Consider the following 13847-nt stretch of genomic DNA (forward strand, 5'->3'; position numbering starts at 1 on the left):
CTCTTTTTTTTTTTCCTGCCGCGGCCACGAGTCGCGGGAAGGAATCGGTGACCGACTAGTGGTAGTGGTGGTGGTGGTGGTGGTGCGCGGAGGGCGCCGCCTGCGGGGGCGGGGCGGGGGGCTCGGCGGGCGGCTGCGGGGCGTTGTAGGGCGGCGGAGAGGTGTGAGGGACTGAGTCCGGGAGGCCTGGGGCGGTGAGCCGAGGCGAGGGTCCAGGGGCAGATAAGAGCGAGATGGGGAGGGTTACGGGGAGACACAGAGGGTCCGGGATGGAGAAAGACAGTGGGAGAGACAGAGGAGACAGGTGAGAAGCCATCTCGTTTTGGGGGCAGGAGTGGGCTTGTATCTAGGCCATCTGTGCTCCCCCACTTCTTTCTATCTAGTTTTGAGGTCACAACTCTCTGCTCTTCACAGCACGGGGCCCACAGCGTTCACCGCGGAGCAGGGCCTGCTTGGCTGTGGCTGCCTCGGGCCTGCCTTCTCTGAGCTCGTCCTGCGCGTTTACATGTAGCCATGCAACACGGCTTTAACGTGTGTCAGTTCAACACTGTGCAAGCCGTGCCGGCTGACACGGCCCCCCCTGCCGTTCCTGGGGGCGGGGGGGGGGGGGGGCGGGGAATCTCAGTGCTTCCTTCTTTTAGGGCTGACAAAGGAGGGTCTGCTGGATTTTACTCCCCTAACAACCCGCATCTGATGGTGTCTCCATGCGTCCCCACTGGATGTCCCCATGCCAGCCAGTGCCATCTGTCCATCTGTCACTCCCCACGATGCTATGCCTGCAGCACCTGGCTGATGCTAAGCCACTCTCTCCTACTTCCCTTACTGCTTCAGCCTACCCCCTGCTGCCCACGTTGGCAGGGACAGAGGCTGAAACTGGAAGGAGGAAAGGAAGAGAAGGAAGAGGAGGGGGTCTAGGGGTGGCTGAGAGCTGGATAGACCTGCTAGGAAGAGGTAAGGGAGGGGGTTGGAGGGGGGGGCGGGGGTCAGGAGACCGTAGAGGGAGTGGGAGGTTTGGCTGTGGCGTTTTACCTGACTTTTCTGATGACATGCTTGCAGTCTCTGTCTCGCTGGGTCAGGGTCTCTGTAGCTGGAGTCGGGGGTCTCCAACTGGAGCTGGAGCTGGAGTCTGGGTGCAGGGATTGCGCAGCCAGCAGCGAGCGCAAGAGATGGAGAGAAGACAGCCGCGGAGGGTGGGGGTGGGGGGGCAGAGGGAGAACAGGGAGGGGGGAGAGCTTAAAGGGACCGAGGCGGGGTTGGGGGAGCTCTTCAGACGTACCCCCACTCGTCTCTCCTCCTCTCACCCCAGCATTCAAGCCCCCAGTTTGGGCTCCCTTGGAGTTGTCATGGAAACAGGGAGGCAAGCAAGACCAGGCAAAGTGGGTGGGACTAAGGAGAGGAAGGAGGGAGAGAGAACACTCTAGAGCCGGCCCCTCGGAGCCTGGCTGTAGTGATCAGCTGTGGGAGGAATGGAGTCGGTGCTCCTCAGATTCAATACCCAGCTCCCTGCAGGTCTGGCTCACTCCAGCGAGGCCGCTCCCCCGCCCAGCTCCCCCCAGCGCCCTCGCCCCGTCCCAGAATCTTCTCCCAAATTCTTGCCCCTGTCTCCTCACTTTAGAAGAGACAACTGTGTATGAGAGAGGTGTGTATGCAGAGTTGAGACCTGCGATGGCCTGGAAAGTTCCCAGGGTTATAGCTCCAACCCGCCACCCAGGCCTGGGCGAATGGGGAAGTACAGTGGGAGGCTCGGGCTGTAACAGTTGGGAGAAAGCCCCCTCCCTTCCCCATGGGGAGGGGGCAGGATGGAGGGGAAGCTTGGGGCATGCACCCATACTTCCTTCCCCCAGGGTGAAGGAGTTAACGCACTCTGGGAGAGGGAGAGGTGAAGGGGCTGCTCATTTCTGGCAGCTGGCTTGGGAAGATGTACTTGATCCCCTGTTCTCCCTTTGCTTCTGGGCTTCTTAGAGTTCCTGGGCCTGCCAGGGTTCAGATCCATTTATTAACCCCCTCCACCCGCCAAGACACAGTCACTCTCCTGGGCTGTGTCCTTCCCCTTCATGTCTAAACAGAGACCCTCAGCTGGGCTAGTCCCAGGCTGCAGAGATGTAAATCATGGCTCCTCATTCTGGTTTCTACGGTGTTTGTGGGAGCCCTAACCTGTACCACCACCTCATCCTCATTCCACACAACTCAGAGCTCAAATTGGTTCGATTGGGAACTACTTTAGACGAGCAAAGACCTTGTGAACAAGGGAGGGGTTCAGACAATCTGGGAAGTTCTTTTCTCAAGGGAAACACCTTTAAATGCTAAGTAAAAGCTCTAACTGGGGCTCCTGGTGTCCAAGGAACTCAGTAAGTGTCTGGAGGCTTTGATATAAAGAAATGGCAAAGATTTATCCAAGGATCTTAGGGTTGGCAAACTGGTAGCACAATTAAGCAATACTTGGAGTGTTCCTGAGAAGGAAGAACGGCTTATAGGGTACATTTTTCAGAAGAATCAGTTCATTCTTAGCCTCTGGATGGGTAGTCCTCTAGCTGACCAGCGGTCTGCACACTGGATGTCAGATGGTCTGGATGTCAGAGTAGTTTCTCAGTTGTCGGGAGGTCTGAGGTATATGCAGGCATTGACGCAGGACTAGAAAGTTCCAAAGTTTAAGTTAAAACAAGAATAGAATCATTTCTTCATACCGCAGCCTGCTTACCTTTAGTAACTTAGCAGCTTGGCCACAGTGAGTTCATTTTATTTCCTTAACTTCTTCCTGGGTTTTGGGTCAGGGTCACAGGTGGAGAGGTGGGGTGCCTGGGGCTGGGAGTCTGGACTGGTGGGAGGGTCTGGGTGGGGAGCCGCCCCAGGAGCTCCCAGCTAAGGGCCAGATTGTGGGGGTCGTTCTGGTTGAAAGTCTGGTCGAAACCACGCTAGCAAGCGTGAGTCAGAGCCGCCTCGGGAGCCCTCCACCCCTTCGGGGTGGATCCTTTCTGGGAGCTGCGGAGAGTAGGGCAGGAGAAACTGGGCCAGGCTGCTCTTAGCTCGAGGGGCCAGGAGGACTCTCCGCGCCTCGGGAGACAAGGGACTACACGCACTTCAGGATCAAGAGGTGTAAGAGGCCGAGCGGGCGGGCTGGCAGGGGCGGGTGGGGCTCGCCTGGACTGGCTCCAGCCCAGGGCAGCGACGGCGAAGCGCGGAGGACTGCCTTTCCCGGGGAGAGAACGTCGAGTTCCCTGCGGAGCCGGACCCCAGGACCCGGCACTGGGGCGAAGGCCTTCTCTCTGTTCCCAGGACCTCTCTGCTGCTTCTCCCTCTCCTCGCCGTCTAAATGGACCGCTCCGCCTCTGTCCTCCCCCGCTCCCAGGGCGCAATGGAAAGTTCCATGGTTCCTCCGGTCCCCGGCCTGCGTTGCCTGGGACGCTGGCACGGTTGCCAGGGAAAGCCCCGGATATGACGGCTGAGCGCGACCCCGAGCTGCCGCCCCGCTCCCCCCGTCCCTCCCGGGCGCACGCCGTCCTCCCTCCCCTCCCCTCCCCCCCGGGCTCCCAGACCCGGGAGGAGTAAACAGCGGGCGGGGCGGGCTCCCGGAGCCGGGCCGGCGGGAGGGTGCGCCCTCCCTGGGACCTGGCTGCTGCTCAGAGGTCCTGCCTGCAGAAGCCCGCTGGTGCCTGGCGGGGACGACGCTTTCGGGAGGTCCCCGCCGGGGCACCAGGTCGCCGCCGAGCTGGGGGCGGGGCTTCGGGTGCGCGCCCTGCGTCTGCGCCGTAGGGGGTGTGTTTGCGGGCAGAGGACGGAGTAAGTTAAAAGTTGGCTGTTTTGTGACCCGGACCTGGGGGGCCCGGGCGGGAGAGGCTTGATAGCGCGGAGTCTGCCCCGAGGGCAGGGGCCGTGGTCCGCCCTCACGAGCCCCCCCTCCCCAGGTGAGAGCATGCCGGGGCTCCGGGGGCCGCGGCTGCCCCCTGCGGGGATCCTGCTCGCGCTGCCCTTCCTGCCGCTGCTGCTGCTGCCGGCGGCCCCCGCGCCCCGTCGCGCTTCCTACAAGCCGGTCATCGTGGTGCACGGGCTCTTTGACAGCTCGTACAGCTTCCGCCACCTGCTGGACTACATCAACGAGGTCTGGCCGGGACACCCGGTTGCGGGGCGTTGGGGGCGTCTGCGGTGGCTAGGGAGGACGCGTGCGGAACTGAAAGCCGCCCCTCTGGCCTGCCGGTTCCTCGGGAGCTGGTGCCGGACTGGGGAGAGTTGGGTGGGGGACGAGACCCCCGGTTCTAGCGGGGCACAGTAGGCACTGGCGCAGCCAGGGGTGGAGTGGAGGGCTTCGCAGTCCACCCCCAGCTGCAGCATTGCCGCTTCCCACAGACACACCCTGGGACTGTGGTCACGGTGCTTGATCTCTTCGATGGGAGAGAGAGCTTGCGGCCCCTGTGGGAACAGGTGCAAGGGTTCCGAGAGGCCGTGGCCCCCATCATGGCAAAGGCCCCTCAAGGGGTGCATCTCATCTGCTACTCGCAGGGTAGGTGACCCCCTAATCCCAAGCACTGTCTGAAGCTTGATCCTTACCTGAGGGGCACTTCCTAGTGTCCCCTTTTCTGAACCACATTGTCCAGCAGGACCCCGGTGCCTGAGCCCTCCTTTCTGACTTCCCTCAGCCCCTGGGCCTCATCTCTGTGTCCTCAGTGGACACGCTGCTACCCCCTCCCTTCCCCATTACCCATGGTTCTTGGCCCTAAGAGAGAGTGAGGGGGGCAGTAAAAAACACCCTAGAGTTAGGGTCAGAAGACCCCTGGACCTAAGTCTGGCTCTTGGCTCTGTCACTTACGTGATAGGGACCTTTTGCCACAGGACGTGTCTGTTGTCTGGGCCTCAGTCTTCCTTCTGTACGTTGTGGTGGGGGAGGCAGTGTGGAGACTGTTGGGCTGGCTGTCCCTAAATCCCTGCCCATGTGGTGGCCTGCCCACAGGAGGCCTGGTGTGCCGGGCACTGCTCTCCGTGATGGATGAACACAATGTGGATTCTTTCATCTCTCTCTCCTCCCCACAGATGGGACAGTATGGAGGTCAGTGGGTACGGTGGGCTTCATAGGGGGTCCCGAGTTTGGGGGGGGTGCCACAAAGGTTTGGGTCTACTTGGCGCCGCTGTTCTCTTGCCAGACACGGACTACTTGAAGTGGCTGTTCCCTACCTCCATGAGGTCTAACCTCTACCGGATCTGCTATAGCCCCTGGGGGCAGGAGTTCTCCATATGCAACTACTGGCATGGTGAGTAGGGGATGCTAACCTGGACCTCCATGGAGGGGTACCCTGGAGGCTAGGGCCTGCTGCTCCCCCCTCTTCCATAGCCAATAGCAATAACGATAGTGATAACTTATATTTATTGAGCACAAAATGCTTTATGTGTATCAGCTGTTGTCTCAGAAAGTACAGTGTGGTGCAGAGGTCAGCAAACTTTTTCTTTAAGGTGCCAAATGGTAAATATTTTTAGTTTTGTAGGCCATATAGTCTCTGTCACAGCTCCTCCGTTCTGGCACGCCTGTGTGAAAGCCGCCATGTGTCTGTTCCAATGAAACTTCTTTTACAGAAACAAGCAGTGGGCCTAGTGCAAAAGCCTAAGGTGCTTTTCAAGACCATGGATGCTGGGTCCAGGCTGCTGGAGTTTGAAGTCTGACCCTGCTGGGTGCCTTTGGGTGTTCCTTAGCCTTCCTGTGACTCAGTTTTCCTCAGCTGTAAAAGAATAATATCATACTTACCTTACAGGGTGGTTGTAAGCATTACATACATTAATGAGGACAGTATACTTTGAACAGTATCTGGCTCACAGTAGGTGCTAGGTAAAGGTGTTTGCTACCATGTTCACAGTTATTATTGTTGCTGCATTACATTGCTATTCACCTTGTCTATTACTGAAGGCTCCTGATGGGTCTTCCAGTCTCCGGTCCTGCCTCCTCTCCCTGCTCCTCTGACTGTGTTTCTAAATGCTGTTTGTGCCCAGATCCCCACCACGACGACTTGTACCTCAATGCCAGCAGCTTCCTGGCCCTGATCAATGGGGAGAGAGACCATCCCAATGCCACTGGTGAGGCCCCAGGCTTCTGCTTGGGTGTCATTTTCTGCTTTTCTGACCCGCTGTGTTCCCCCTCCAACTTGGCCTGGCCCCTGTGCTGACTCGGGCCCTCTCCTCCCAAACTGCAGCATGGCGGAAGAACTTCCTGCGCGTGGGCCGCATGGTGCTGATCGGAGGCCCTGACGATGGTGTCATTACCCCTTGGCAGTCCAGGTAACAAGGGACTGCATGGCCCGAAGATTCGCTAAGGATACCCCCTAATCCCCATCAGTCCTCATCGCATACCTAACACTGGTCCCCCCGTCCAGTTAATGCCTGTCAGCCAAGATCCAAACCTGGGAGTCATCCCCCAACCCCTTGTATGTAGCCAGGCACTACATCCTGCTGATTCTATTTCCTCTCCATCCCTACCACCCCTAGTTTTATAAAAAACTTTTAACTTTGAAATAATTGTAGATTCATAGGAAATTGCAAAGATGGTTTAGAGAGGTCCTGTGTACCCTTCACCCAGTTGCCCCAATGGTTGCATCTGATGTAACTATAGCACAGTATCAAAAACAGGAACTTGACATTGGTACAACGTGTGCAGACATTCCATGCCCTTTTAATCCATTTCCTGTCACCTCTTACTTACCTGGTCTGCTGTGATTGCCTCCTACTCATCCCTTCCACCCTCTTCCTCGGGAAATCCAGGTCCCCGTGGCACTGTGTGCGAGCCTCGGTTCCAGATCTCCATGAGTGCTCGGAAGTGTCACTGACCTCCGTAGGCACTCATTGAGCACTGCATGCCATGACGCTGTTCTGGGCCTGGGGAACGCAGCTGTCAGTGAAGAAGTCTCTGCTGTAATGTAGCTTACATGCTAGTGGGGGGACAGATAACAGATGTAACTGTCTGTGTCAGGTGGGAGTGAAATAAGGCAGGGGAGGGCTGTCAGGAGTGGAGCCTGTTTTAGGGAGTGGCCAGAGAAGTCCTCCGGGAAGAGTTGCCCTTTGTGCTGAGGCCGAGGCGGAAGGAAATCGGGGAAGGAGTTGTGCAACAGTGTGGGGGAGTAGGCCCGGGAGAAGGACAGCACCTGCATAGGCCCTGGGGCCGTGTGAATAAGGGAGCTGGGAGAGAGTGGGAGAGGAGGTTGAAAGAGGTAGCAGGGAGCCGTTATGTTGAGCCTTTGTAGGGCAAAGGCCCTTGACTTCTTTTTTTAAAAAAATATACACAACATAAAATTTGCCATTTTTAATGTATATATGTATTTATTTATTTTTACAGAGAGAGAGAAAGAGAGGGGGAAACATCAATCTGTAGCCGAGAGAGAGAGAGAGAGAGAGAGAGAGAGAGATATCAATCCGTTGCCTCCTATATGTGCCCTGACCTGACCAGGGCTCAAACCCAAAATCTGGGTATGTACCCTGACTGGGAATTGAACCCCACCACCTTTCGGTATACCGATGACACTCCAACCAGCAGAGCCACACCAGCCAGGGCAAAATTTGCCATTCTTAAATGCACAGTTCAGTGGCATGAAGTACATTCCATTATAGTGTGACCATCATTACCATCCGTCTCCAGGACTTTTTTTCCTTCCCAAACTGAAATTCCATATCCATTAAACACGAAATCCTTAGCCCAGCCTCCCCCAGCCCCCAGCAACCACGACCCTTGACTGTATAGTCTGAGTAAAATGGGAAGACATTGGAGGGTTTTGAGTGAAGGAGTAACATCCCTTATATAATAATAGTAAGAGATGGGATTTATTTACATTTCATTTCAGATCTACAACCCTATAAAGATAGTGATAGCTTGCAGTTACGTAGCACCTTTAAATAAAGCTCAATTTAATCCTCAAAACAACCTTTTAGGAAACTTGGGTGCAAAGAGATGGAATTACTTGCTTATGCTCATAGAGTTGTAAGTGGTGAAGTCAGGCTTTCTCTCTGTTAACCACATGTTTTCCTTCCTCGCTGCGAAGGAGGTATTTCTTACATGGGACACGGGGGAGCAGTAACATGCCCAGCTGCACACAGCGGGGAGTGTGGCAGAGCTGGAGTGCAGATCCAGGTCGATGTGTCCCTGCTGCTCTCCCACGCCTGGTGAAACCCAGCTTCTCCACATGGCCTCCAGGCCTCCAACCCAGCTCCCCGCGGGCGCAGCTGCGCCTCCCTCTGCGCCTTTGCTCTTGCATCCCATTGGCCTGCAGCAGCCTTCCCTAGTCCAGGGTCATGGCGGGGAAGCCTTTGTTGATGCTCTAAACCAGGGGTGCTCTAAAACGGGCAGGCCAGGTAAGGCCCCAGAAATCGTTTGGTCTGGCCTTGCCAAGGCATTAGGGGTGAATTAATTAAATGTTTGACCAAATACAGCAGGCTAATTTTTAAGTTGATAATTTGGTATGGCCATGGAATTATGTTATAAACTAGAGGCCCAGCGCGCAAAATCGTGTGAGACCCTAGACCCGCCACGCCACGAGACCCATCAATGCACCTCCTCGTGACCGGCCGTTTGGTCGTTACGGCGTTACGGCCACTGGCCTTTTATAATATAGATATCCAGATCGCCCACGGCAGAAAAAATGTTCCCCACCCCTGCTCTACACTAAAGCAGTGGCTTGTCTTTGCTCCTGTAGCCCATTGGACTTAGTATTAGCATTCAGTTATTCATTGCCAGCATCCACTCAATGCTCGTGCCAGTTATATATTCTTAAAAAACATGTTCAGAACTTTTTAAAAAATTTTTAAATACATATTTTTATTGATTTCAGAGAGGAAGGGAGAGGGAGAGATAGAAACATCAATGATGAGAGAATCATTGATCGGCTGCCGCCTACATGCCCCCTACTGGGGATTGAGCCCCCAACCTGGGCATGTGCCCTTAACCTGAATTGAACCCGGGACCTTTCAGTCCGCAGGCTGACGCTCTATCCACTGAGCCAAACCAGCTAGGGCTTAAGACCTTTTTATTTTGAAACAATCTCATACTTAAGAAGTTACCAAAGTAGTACAAAGCAATCTCATATACTCATCACGTAGTGTTTATAAATATATATTTCAGAGAGGGAAGGAGAGGGAGAGAGGTAGGTGCATCAGTGATGAGAATCATTGATCGGCTGCCTCCCACACGCCCCCTACTGGATGTGTGTGAGCCGTTTGAGAGTAGGTTGAAGACATAGTATCTCTTTATCCCTAAAACTTGAGTATGTTAGTGCATATTTCCTATATACAGGGCATTTTTTATAAGTCTGCAATACAATGATCAAAATCAGGAAATTAACATTGATATGGTACGCTATAGACCAGTGGTTCTCAACCTGTGGGTCGCGACCCTTTTGGCAGTCCAAGGACTCACAGGGGTCGCCTAAGACCATCCTGCATATCAGATATTTACATTACAATTCATAATAGTAGCAACTTTACAGTTATGAAGTAGCAACGAAAATAATTTTATGGTTGGGTCACAACATGAGGAACTGTATTTAAAGGGCCAGAAGGTTGAGAACCACTGCTTTATAGACCTTATTCAAATTTTTCTAATTATCTTTTTTGAAAAAACGTTTCTATTGATTTTTTAGAGGAGGGGAGAGGGAGAGAAAGAAACATCGATGAGAAACATCCACCGGCTGCCTCCTGCACACCCCCTACTGGGGATTGAGCTGGTGACCTCTTGGTTCATGGATCGACACTCAACTACTGAGCCACACTGACCTGGCTCTAATTGTCTTTTTTTTTTTTTTTTAAATATATTTTTATTGGTTTCAGAGAGGAAGGGAGAGGGAGAAAAAGATAGAAACATCAATGATGAAGCAAGAATCATTGATCAGTTGCCTCTTGCATGCCCCATATTGGGGATTGAACTGGGTCCTGACCGGGATTGAGCATGTGCCTTGATCAGGAATCGAACCGTGATCTCCTGGTTCATAGGTCAACACTCAAACCACTGAGCCACACTGGCTGGGCTGTCTTTTTAGGGAAAAAAAAAAAATTCCAGTGTAAGATCAAACCCAGGATCATGTGTTAGTTTTCATGTCTTTAGTTTCTCTTAATCTTGACTACTACCAAAGTCCTCTTGTCCGGGACATTGATATTTTTGAAGTGTATGGACCATCTATTTTGTAGAATGTCCCTCAGTTTGGGAATTCAGTGAAGTAATGCCGTATCTTCCATGCGTCACCTGTCATCTCACAGGGTGCATGATGTCCAGATAAATATTTTGAGTGTAATCCCTGCTGCCTGTCTCCCCAACAGGCTGTGAGTTCTTAAAGGATCCTACCCCACCTTGATTTTCTCCAACTTTCCTGATAATGGCCCACCCCCATCTCTTTGTAGCTTCTTTGGTTTCTATGACGCAAATGAGACGGTCTTGGAGATGGAGGAACAACTGGTGAGTCCCTGGGATTTCTTCATGCCCGTCCCAGCTGTCTGCAGCCCTCCCTACTGCTGACTCCTGAGCTCAGGGGTTCACCGTGGGAAGGGGCCTGAGACACCAGCAGGAGTTCACGGCGTCTCTCCTGTGTCTTTCTCCCATGCCCCTTTACCCTCCCAAAGGTTTATCTTCGGGATTCTTTTGGGCTGAAGACTCTCTTGGCCCGGGGGGCCATCGTGAGGTGTCCCATGGCCGGGATTGCCCACACGGCCTGGCACTCCAACCACACCCTTTACGAGACCTGCATCGAACCCTGGCTCTCCTGAGGACATGCCCAGGGGTCCCGAGGAACTCCCGGCCCAGAGACCAAGTGGTGGCCTTGGAAAGCGGATGTCAGGCTCCGTTGCGCCTGTGACCATGTCATTACTTGCACACTGCCCCCACCGACCAGGGCTCCCAGGACCCCCTCCTCTGCTCTGTGAATGACAAATCTGGGTCTCCCCCACCTCATGTCTTCATTTGGGGTGGCTCCATGCTCTCCCATCCTCCCAAGGCTGAGGTTGGGAAGTGAGAAACCAGGTTTTTAACTTGTGGCTGCTCCTCCATCTCTGGCTGTGCAGGAGGGGAACCCAGCCTGCCCACCACAGGGGTCTCCTCCCAGGCTGCTCAGGACATTGTTACTCTGTTCCCGCTGAACTCCCCCATTGTCAGCCCTCACCCCCAGGAAGGACTACCCATGAGAGCGGGGTCCAAGGCTCCCCTGTGGGTACAGTTCCATTCTTGAAGTGTCAATGTTGGGGAATATCTGTGGCCTGCGAGGCCCATCTCAGGTTTGGGGATCCCCCAGTCCCTATGTTCAGTGTTGGGGTACTTCCTGGGAGCCTACTTTCTTTGAGGCCCCAGCCCCTCCTTTAGCTACCCTTAAATGGGCGTTACCCTGTATTTATGGAAATAAAATTCCATTTCCTCAGTGTGGCTTGGCTCATTTCCAGGTGAGGGGACCTGGCTCCCCAAAAAGGGTGGGAATGGAGAGCCTGAGGCCTGGGTGCCCGGATGCCTGGTCTGGGGTGGGAGCCCCTGGTGTTTCCGCTCTCTCAATGCCCATTCTGTGTGGGTTCCTGATTCTCTGTGGGTTCTTTCCTGCCGAGGACAATTCTCTTCCTGTCCCAGGCTGAGATTGGGGGGCTGAGCCCAGGGCCTCAGTGGTCTGTGCCCCAGCTTCATGAAGGAATGTCCTTGCCACCCCCAGGCCAGCCCAGGGGGCTCAGGGTCAGGGTAAGCATTTCTTGGAGCCCCTTTCCAACCTTTGTAGACCAGAGCTGGTGAGGGGCCGGACAATGAGCCTCCTCTTCCTTGAAAGGAGGAATTTTGACAGAGACAATAGGGCCCTGTCTACTCTGGCAGAGGGGGCGGTGGCTGACTCAACTGTGCCCCCTCCCAGGCCCTGACAAATGTCATCAAGAAATGGGGTCCGTTTTCCCCTAGTGCCCTGGGTTGCCCCCTGCCCCTCTGTGATGACTTCCCTTCTTTCTTTCCTCAACTGATCTTGCCTCTTCTCCCATGACCTGACCCCACTTTGTTCTCTGCCAGCTCTTTCCCTGCCCCCCAGTTCTCCCCCAGTCTGTGTTGGGTTTAAGGGGGAGGCTAGGGCCAAGGGTACTGGTAGTTATATAGCAAGTAGCCTCTGCTGATTTGGGGGGTCCAGAAAGAAGGGGCCTCAGAAAGTTGGGAAGATACTTTTAGGGGGCCCTTTGCCTGGGTGGGGAAAGTGGTGGGACTTGGACCCCACTGAGCACACCAAGCTGGAGCTCTGGGGGGGCTGTGGGAGGGGGCAGGAATGGGAGGGCTCTGTGGCCAGCCCCTCCTCTCAGCAGCCAGCCTGCCCACCAGTCGAGCTGCTGCTGCTGAGGCTGGTGGGCCTGACTGTCCCAGAGAGAGGGAAAGGCAGGTGGGCATGGGATGTCAATGGGGAAAGTGGGGGTCATTTGGAGCCTTAGAGTGTGAGTTGGGGGTGCTGTCTGGGTGAGGGTGTATGTGATGGCATGGCGTGGGGGTGTGAGGGTGGTAGGAATGTGTTTAGGGTGTGGAGTTTGTGTGTGAGGAGGGAGGGGTGTAGTGGTGAATAACTAAGGTTTTGAAGGTAGGAAGATTAAGGTGGAAGCGGGCATGTTAGAGCTCAGAGGGTCATGAAGGGCAGGTAAGTGTGTGTGTAGAGGGGAGGGAGAGGTGTCGGGTGGGAGCCTGGTGCTGAAGGAAGGGTGCTGTTAGGTAAACATGCCCCCGTGTCCGACCCGGTGACTGGTGCAAGTGTGTGCAAATGAATGTGCTGTCGCCCTCAGAGGGCACCGCGGGCTGCGTGGGAGCGGCGGGACGGGCACCCTGAACCTCTCCTTCCTGCAGGCGGCAGTCTGGGGTCAGGAGGTCATGGGGTCCCGGGCTGAGCTGTGCACTCTCCTAAGCGGCCTCTCACTCCTCCTCCTGATGTCCGGCCACGGGTCCAAGGGTGGATCCCCCAGAGAGAGGTGACAACCAGGGGGCAGGGGCAGGGTGAGATGTTCAGGAAACCTGGGTGGGCCTCACAGGTGGCCAGCGAAGTCTGGAAAGGGGGGGAGGCCGCCACCTGAAGGGGGCTCCCAGGCCTGGCCCGCTCAGTGCCCCCACCTTCTCCCGCCCGGGCGCAGTCAGGGGGTCTGCTCCCAGCAGACGCTGCTGGTCCCGCTCCGTTACAACGAGTCCTACAGCCAACCCGTGTACAAGCCCTACCTGACCCTGTGCCCGGGCAGGCGCATCTGCAGCACCTACAGGTGAGGGATGGGGGGCTTGGGTCCCGGGGTCTTTCAAGAGGAACCCCAAGAACCCCGACCAGGACCATACGTCAGGGTCCGAGCCGGGCACTGTGCTCCAGGACCACATACCGCGTGGCGTGGCGGGAGGTGCGGCGGGAGGTGCGGCAGACGCACGCCGTGTGCTGCCAGGGATGGAAGAAGCGGCACCCGGGGGCGCTCACCTGTGAGGAAGGTGAGCTGGCTCTCCCCGGGCCTCGGGGAGGGGCGCCGGGCGGCTGGGAGCCCGCGGCCCGGTCCGAACGGCCCTCCGCGCCCGCAGCCATCTGCGCTAAGCCCTGCCTCCACGGAGGCGCCTGCCTGCGGCCGGACCGGTGCGAGTGCGCCCCCGGCTGGGGGGGGAAGCACTGCCACGTGGGTGAGTCGGATCGCCGCCCCCTCCGGCGCCGGGCCCCCCCGCCCCACCCCCCACCCCCCGGCGCCCGCCCGCCCCCCTCAGCCCTCCTCTCCCCGTGACCAGACGTGGATGAGTGCAGGGCCAGCGCCGCCCTCTGCTCGCACCGGTGCCTGAACACGGCCGGCAGCTTCACCTGCGGCTGCCCCCGCGGCCTGGTGCTGGGCCCGGACGGGCGCACCTGCCTGGAGGGGTCCCCGGAGCCCCCGACCGGCGCCAG

At 56.2% G+C, this 13847-nt stretch overlaps 3 protein-coding genes across 5 annotated transcripts in view; 2 read left to right on the forward strand and 1 right to left on the reverse strand.

Annotated features, from left to right (window-relative positions):
- Positions 1-2983, reverse strand: part of PRRT1 (proline rich transmembrane protein 1) — a 5226-nt gene extending 2243 nt beyond the window's left edge. The window contains 3 exon segments of the mRNA XM_014446724.2: positions 20-186; positions 1030-1126; positions 2699-2983. Of these exon segments, the coding sequence (XP_014302210.2) occupies positions 20-186; positions 1030-1048 (186 nt within the window). The 5' untranslated portion in view covers positions 1049-1126; positions 2699-2983.
- Positions 2978-11360, forward strand: PPT2 (palmitoyl-protein thioesterase 2). Of its 3 annotated transcripts, none has more exons than XM_014446732.2 (9): positions 2978-3093; positions 3903-4096; positions 4342-4495; positions 4943-5038; positions 5133-5240; positions 5971-6054; positions 6171-6255; positions 10354-10408; positions 10573-11360. In XM_014446732.2, the coding sequence occupies exons 2-9, from the start codon at positions 3911-3913 to the stop codon at positions 10714-10716; spliced, it is 912 nt and encodes a 303-aa protein (XP_014302218.1). In that variant the 5' UTR covers positions 2978-3093; positions 3903-3910; the 3' UTR covers positions 10717-11360. The 3 variants fall into 3 exon arrangements, with proteins under 3 accessions (XP_014302218.1, XP_014302216.1, XP_023601429.1); XM_014446730.2 differs by lacking the exon at positions 2978-3093 and adding an exon at positions 3433-3777; XM_023745661.1 differs by lacking the exon at positions 2978-3093 and adding an exon at positions 3718-3724.
- Positions 11361-11512: 152 nt separating this feature from the next.
- The window catches only part of EGFL8 (EGF like domain multiple 8), a 3129-nt gene continuing 794 nt past the window's right edge, over positions 11513-13847 (forward strand). Inside the window, exons 1-6 of the mRNA XM_023745659.1 lie at positions 11513-11665; positions 12791-12912; positions 13072-13194; positions 13296-13408; positions 13496-13591; positions 13694-13840. Of these exons, the coding sequence (XP_023601427.1) occupies positions 11621-11665; positions 12791-12912; positions 13072-13194; positions 13296-13408; positions 13496-13591; positions 13694-13840 (646 nt within the window). The 5' untranslated portion in view covers positions 11513-11620. The remainder of the gene's footprint in view (positions 11666-12790; positions 12913-13071; positions 13195-13295; positions 13409-13495; positions 13592-13693; positions 13841-13847) is intronic.

The sequence above is a fragment of the Myotis lucifugus genome, unplaced genomic scaffold, assembly GCF_000147115.1.
Source record: "Myotis lucifugus unplaced genomic scaffold, Myoluc2.0 scaffold_563, whole genome shotgun sequence".
Lineage (NCBI taxonomy): Eukaryota > Metazoa > Chordata > Mammalia > Chiroptera > Vespertilionidae > Myotis > Myotis lucifugus.